Source organism: Pagrus pagrus, assembly GCF_965226575.1.
Source record: "Pagrus pagrus genome assembly, chromosome: 18".
Classification (NCBI taxonomy): Eukaryota; Metazoa; Chordata; class Actinopteri; order Spariformes; family Sparidae; genus Pagrus; species Pagrus pagrus.
The window spans coordinates 12,133,777-12,141,164 of NC_140202.1; the positions used below are offsets into that span (position 1 = coordinate 12,133,777).

At 38.9% G+C, this 7,388-nt stretch overlaps 1 protein-coding gene across 1 annotated transcript; it reads right to left on the minus strand.

Annotated features, from left to right (window-relative positions):
* Nucleotides 1-239: 239 nt before the first annotated feature.
* Nucleotides 240-3,777, minus strand: LOC311273564 (adhesion G-protein coupled receptor G2-like; the record flags this gene model as incomplete). Its single annotated transcript, XM_084380668.1, has 10 exons — nucleotides 240-361; nucleotides 440-723; nucleotides 811-901; nucleotides 979-1,244; nucleotides 1,428-1,549; nucleotides 1,627-1,727; nucleotides 2,718-2,757; nucleotides 2,848-2,958; nucleotides 3,385-3,516; nucleotides 3,628-3,777. 10 exons carry the CDS (start codon nucleotides 3,775-3,777, stop codon nucleotides 240-242), a joined length of 1,419 nt encoding a protein of 472 aa, XP_084236794.1.
* Between the last annotated feature and the right edge of the window lie 3,611 nt (nucleotides 3,778-7,388).

The following is a 7,388-nucleotide window of genomic DNA, read 5'->3' on the forward strand; positions in this document are numbered from 1 at the left end:
GTCCACGTGACAATCAGTCATAAAAGGGTAATATTTTCCTCTTAAACATTTGCATTCCAGTGTATGACTAAAGCTTTAATTTAGGCGCTCTGTGATATATTCTGAATGAATCACAACCCTTTCTGCAAAGTTTCCCAGTTAGTCAGACGGGGCTCATGCCTGACTAGATGAAATGAAATGCTGCCCTCTTGTGTCAACATAATCTCACATCAGTTCTTGTTAAAAGAATGGCCAGCACTTCATGGAGACGGGGATGTCATTGCTATGTTTGACGTAGTCGTGCTGCTACTGTTGACCGCGGCGTTTTTGTCCTCTTTAGCCATCTTGCTGGAATTGTAATAGTAGATGAAGAGGAAGAAACCTGCAACACCAGGGCAGGTGAGGTTACAAACATTGCATCATTCCTAGGCAGTGTGAGTGTAGTTCAAACTTTGGATACCTTGAAAGGAGTTGAGGATGGTGAAGATGTAGTAGGAGGGTATGAGCAGAGGTCCATGGCTGAAGAAGGCAAAAGCCCAGGTGATGCCGAGCAGGAGGACCAGGCCTATGATGGAGAACGAGTTTGTCTTGATGGAGCTCATGTTCTGGGCCTTCTCTGCTGTGGGTTTTAGGATAACAATCTGACGTACAGTTATGAGGAAAACTGTAATGGTGAAGATGAACACGATGACATAATAACCAATGTTCACCCCCTGGTGGAGAGCAGCATCAGAGATCCAGCACCTGAGAATCATGAAGAAAACAAAGATCCACTTAGTCAGCTGTATCTCTTCTCTGTGAATAAGAAATTAGTGAGTAAGAGTGGCTTACATTTTGGCTGAACTCCCATTATCAGTGTGAATGACCAGGTAGTCATATTTTCCAGAGGCGAGAAGACCAATCACCACCACAGCTGGTGTGCCTGAAGAGAAAGACATTTACATGTTTTTTTTTGTAGTTGGAATTAAAGCACGTTTTGCTCAGTTTTAGTTTTCTTACCCCATCCTGTGACGTAAATCTTTGTCATGTAGTGTTTCATTTCAATAGAGAGCTTCCACATGTTAAAGTACAAATGTAGAGCCTCCATGAAAAACCAGGTGAAAGTGGCCAACATGGTGTAGTGCATAGTTGCCGCCATCGCCACACATGCGCCGAAGTTCCCCATGTTGGCAATGCTCTCATTGATCAGGAAGGACAAGTTCAGGGTGAACATGGCGACGAAGAGGTTGATCAGGATCTTAGTCGCTTCGCTTGCTTTGCCTTTTCTGTGGAGTGAGTTCGTTTTGGGTCAGCAAAGGCTTTTAAAGGGACAGCTCACCCCAAAATCAGAACTCTGAAAAACTCTAGATGGATAAATAGCACTACAGGTAAAAGGAAAAATTTGTATTTTTGATTTTTGGCTGACAGTATAGTTAGTCAGAATTAAAATCTTCCTCGTTATTCCTTACCTGATAAGACAATGCATGAAGAGACCCACTGCCAAGAAAAACATTGACATGCCGCAGCCAATTGATGTGATATAGGTCAGAGCTGTAAAATCTGAAGAGCTTATGTTCTGAGGCACGGGTGACTGGTTAAGAAAAAAAGATGTGTTAGGTTATGTGTGAAACGATCGAACTAAAATGACTTGTAACGCCATCATCTTACCATCAGTATTGCAAAAAATGTCAGATGAGAGCACCGGCATGTGATGCTGTCATTTTTCTCATTTGTCTGACAGCCATCTGTGATCCAGTTCACTTCTTTTCCTGCAAAGACAGAAGACGCTACTGTACTCATAAAGAAATTACTTTTCACATTAATGGCTGAGGGAGGTGTGACAGCAGCTGAGTCGCTCGAGTGAAACCTTTGCATCTTACGTTACTGAAATTTCTACAATATGAGTCATATGACATTCTTATATTGTACATGCTTATGTGCTGACTGTCATGGCAGGATGTGGAGAGGATGGTGTCAGCCTTACTAGGTGGAGGGCTGCCAAGCCAGAGACCACTGTTCAAGACAGTGTTGTTAGCATGAAACCAGTGAATGTTTTTAAAGCAACATTATGCAGAAATCGGTATCGACATCAGCTCAACATAAGAAATCCCAGGTTTCTGTAACAATATTATCAGATGAGCTAGCTAGCTAACTGCAGCTACAGTTAGCAGCAGTTAGCGGTTATTTTAGCACCACTGTAAGTATTAAAATTTGGCTGTACTTTAAAAGATTGATAAAGTAAAATAGTACTAATAATATTCAGTTGTTTAAACTTTTTAGCTCTTTCAACTTCATTTCAATAATCTACTTTACTTGGTAATTCTGAGGTAATCGATACAAGCAAACGGGCAGATACACCATTCACCTTAATACAAGTCAGTGTACAATCACAATTGTTTTGAAGCTGTCATTATAATATTATTATTATGTAATATAACTACATATGTTGCTTTAATGAGACTTTAGGACATTTTCCATGCTTGTGGCAATAAAGCCAGATATTTGTGTTGGCTGATTCTGTCGCCTATACAGGTTTTTTCCTAAATCTAAGATAGTGGTTTTTGTGCCTTAACCTAACCAGATCATAAGCAGAGCATCTTCACAAGAAAGTAAAGTTGCAACATGCAGAAATTTTAAGTTTCAACATGTGCAACATAAACAAAGAAACGTAGATTGCCAGCATTTATTCTAACAAATGGGTTGCATGTGACAAAGCAAGTCCTGCTATCACACATTGGACATTTTTACTTTTACAGTACCTCTGCCATCCCACGACCTACAAGAGGCAATTGATCCATTCTGTATTACAATAAAAAAGGAAAATCAGTATACTCATTCTTTCCATGACTGATTGATATTCATATATCTTCCAGGTTTCATCTCTTTTACCTTGTCCACATTACTGTATTGAATGTCTATGGTTTGTGAGAGATTGGATATTACTGTCCCCATTTCAATTCCAATGACCTCATCGTTGAGAAAAGTGCTGCTGGGGTCATCCTGTTGAGAGGGGAGCACCGTTTACAGTTAATGAAAGGAAATGGATGTAAAGGATGTAAATATATTTTCATTATGATTATGTTAAAGGTGCAATGTGTAAGAGTTTTTAGTTTTAAACATTAAAAAACAAACAAAAATGAACAAAATGTGAAGAAATAACTGTTGTGATGTCATGTCAAAGACGTTCATATATTGTGCTGCAGAGATATCTACTGAAGTTAGCATGCAAACCAGCTAGCAGTATAAACACCAACAATTTCACTAATAAGACTGCTGCTAACTGAGCAAACTGCAGCTATTTAGCAGTTACCCTTGTGATATGCTGCCCCTTATTTGTATAGAGTACGAATTTGACATGTGGCCAGCTCTTACATATTGCACCTTTAAAGTTAGGGTTAGGTTAGGGTTAACTTTACTTGACTTTACCTGACGCATTCCTGGAAAAACTAGAACTGCAGCAAATGAACCATTCCTCTTTATTGCCATCTCGCTGGCCTCTTTGGGGATGCGCACCAACCGAGAGTAACCCTTCTCCAAATTAGTGTTATTGCCAAGAATCTACAGAAAACAAACAAATAATAAAGATTAAGAAGATTTTCAGACAACTAAGGTGAATTTACCTTCCTTAATATTATGTTTTACTCTTGTGTCGCTGCATCAAATGCATACTTTGACATCTTTACTTGTTGTGACACCAATGTTGATGCTGCTTTGCTCTTTGCTGGGGAGTCTAGTGATGAGTCCTTTAATATCTCCGACTGTGAGGTCCGCTGTGGTGGAATCACCCAACCTTTCCAGCAGGACGGAGAGATTATTCATGATATTTCTGTCGTGAAAACAAAGAAATTATTTTTTTATAGCAAGCTAAGGTCACACGCCGCACCAAAATGAAGCAGCTGGGTCAATGCGCGCGCGCGTGTGTGTGTGTGTGTTACCAGTAAGTTGGATACTTACGCTGCATTTTCGAGGCTGCTGCCATTATTGACAGAGTGGGGGATAGCAATAGAAACAGGAGGAGAAGAAGTAGAAGAAGAAGTAGAAGGAGAAGAAGTAGAAGTAGAAGGAGAAGAAGTAGAAGGAGAAGAAGTAGAAGTAGAAGGAGAAGAAGTAGAAGGAGAAGTAGAAGAAGTAGAAGGAGAAGAAGTAGAAGTAGAAGGAGAAGAAGTAGAAGGAGAAGTAGAAGAAGTAGAAGGAGAAGAAGTAGAAGGAGAAGTAGAAGAAGTAGAAGGAGAAGAAGTAGAAGTAGAAGGAGAAGAAGTAGAAGTAGAAGTAGAAGGAGGAGAAGGAGAAGTAGAAGAAGTAGAAGGAGAAGAAGTAGAAGTAGAAGTAGAAGGAGAAGAAGTAGAAGGAGAAGTAGAAGGAGGAGAAGGAGAAGTAGAAGAAGTAGAAGGAGAAGAAGTAGAAGTAGAAGAAGAAGGAGAAGAAGTAGAAAGAGAAGTAGAAGAAGTAGAAGGAGTAGAAGAAGAAGGAGAAGAAGTAGAAAGAGAAGTAGAAGAAGTAGAAGGAGTAGAAGAAGAAGAATTGTTTCCTTGTGGCTTGCATGTCCACTCACAGTGTCTCTCTGTCTTCGGACCAACGGTGAGATTGAACTGTTTTTCTGCAGAATAAAACACACATGCAAACTCAACAGACACATTTGCCTTTTAAGACCACTATTTTGCATTTTGACAAAACGACTACTGAGATGTGTGTAACATAAGACAGTGTAATATACAAATGACAATACCTCTGCAAGCGTCTCCAACAGATTGTGAACAGTTTACACCGATGTTGTTTTGGCTCAATCTAATATTGTGAACACCTTTAACACATCAAAACATAATATTATAAAGTGTTATATGTGTGGCGATGTGTAAAGTGGCAAGAGCTGTGGTAAATTTGTGATTTTACCCATGTTCAAGCAGTGGTGAAGGTTTAAAAGGAAACCTGCAACAGAATAAAAGGTGTATGAGATGACTGGTTAAAAGAGGATGAATAAATTAATATTTTATTTCCTTTCTGGACATTTACCTGACCCATCTCGCATTGTATTGTTCAGACACATTAACTGACCACAAAAATCATCTAGTAGCACAATACATCAACATCTAAACAGAAACACCATCCAACTGTGAAGACCTCCCCCAAATAAGAACATTCAAGGAGATAAAAAAGCTACAAAACTAATTATATTTTAGGCTATATATATAAGTCGGACCGTCTCCAGCTGTGTTTGTAGTGACAGAAGCAGGTGTTTTTAAGGAGACCTTGGGACATTTCCAGCAGTGTTTGTGGTGACTAAAAGAGGTATTTAAGCCAAACCATTATATTTTCCTAACCCCTAACCAAGTGGTCTTTGTGCCTAAACCTAACCAGGGCAGTTGCAATGTAAAGAAATGTAAATCTTGGTCTTAACTGTGGTTTAACAGACGCGTACTTTGCTAACCTTTATCTGAGCGATTGGATGACAAACTCAGCCCCCTAAGCACAAGACACATTACACAAATCCAAACAAAAGAAGAAAGTAGCTCTGCATCCATTAGTACCAAACACTGTACATTTGATCCAGTTCATAGCACAATGGCCTGCTGTCCCAAAGAGACTGAGGAATTCGTCTACTCTTCTCCTCCCATCCCATGCTTCAGAGAGATATTAAAAAAAAATGCAAAAACATTATCAAAGAATATGTTTATATGTACTGAATTACTTGATACCCACCAAATCTAAATCAGGAAATACATGTACAATATTTGTTGTATATCATGATCTAAAGGACAGTATGAAATGAAATGATTTTTGTTCTGCAGCTGATTTAGCTCACAATACACACAGATTCTGTCACCTTCAGTCACACCTATTTTTTAATTATTCCAAACATATTTTTCACATTTATTTGGGGATTTAATAAATAATTATTTATCTAATAATAATTAAATAAAAGATAACTTCATATCAGGCTTTCTCCAGATTGTGAGCACTGAGCCCAGATAAAGCTCCTCCACCCCCACATTTGCTATTTGGAAGTAGTGCTACTGTACTGTCCACTGTTTTCTAATAAAAAAAACGCATTTTGACCAACAGGGGGCAATATCTCACTGCACTTGTGTCCAACAGCCTGTCTGCCTGCCTGTCTGTTTTTTTTTTTGTCGTTTTTTTGAGCAAGTATCTCTTCAATAAAGACAACACAAGTGGAGCTGTGACTTAATGAAGTGTGTTTGACTATATCTAAACTATATGATTTATTTTCCAACAGTTCACATTGCAGGGACTTATCAGCATTACCTGAAGGTTTGCTGTAGAACTTTGACGGCATACAGTCATAGCTGTCCTCTGGTTGTGTCATCAGTACAATGTCTTGCGTCAATAGAGTCTTGCTATCCAGAATTAGGCTGTACTTGTCGCGTAGAAGGTCCTTTATGTCAAAGCTGCATTTGAAATCTCTTGCGCCACAACAAGCTTAAAAATACAAACCACAATACACTCAGATTCATCAAAAGACCAAGAGAACAAATTGAATCGTATGTTTTTTTCCCGGTGGCTATTAATTAAGTCATTTTACCTGCTTGTGTATTGTGTCTGTTGACATTGAAACAGAGTTTAAGTCCACCGTTGCTGCGATAGACAACCTCTGAAATATGATGCAAAACCACAGTTTACTCGGGATTTCTTTTTAATTTCAGCTGCAGACAGTTGTCTTTGGACAGTGTGGTCAAGCTTACCTGATGGAAATTTAAATCCAGCATCTAGCTGCTTGGCACTGACAAACAGTACATTTTTTTGTTTCTTATTTGTGCCTGTAAAAAAAGATGTTAAAATGACAAATATAATATACATGTGAATGCATAGACCAGGCGCTAACTGTTTTAGCTTAGTTTCTGTTAAACCTACTCACCTGAGCTCTGACATATGCCGTTCTTGAGGAGTATTCCAAAGAACAGGATTACTGCAGACATCCAGCGACTCTTTCCATTTAGTGGTAACATCGTCCTAAGGAGTAAGGACAACATGTAACAACAGTAGGAATAGTTGATCCGACCATAACCTAAAGATAAATCTATTTTTAAGTGCAGCTGTTTCCGTTACCTGAGTGAGGTGATGTTCAGCGATATGTTTTCAGTGGCTCACCTCAACCTTACAGCCAAAACATGTCATGGATAAATATACCACTGATATCTGATGACACCTCCTGTCTGATTTACCTTGCAAATCACTTCTCATGTTTGTGTTCTGAATTTGGAGCTGGCTGACTGCCACGTCTATTTGTTCACCTGTGCTTCAACTCATCGTCTCTGTTAGATGTTTTACTTTCAAGACAAATCTTGAGATGCGCTAATCATTTTAAGAAAAAGCTCCGGAGTTACAGAATTTTCCAGTTAGTAGGAGTGGATGGGGCTGGTGATGATGCCACATTTTACAGTAAAAGAAAATCTTTATATCAGAATGTTTGTACA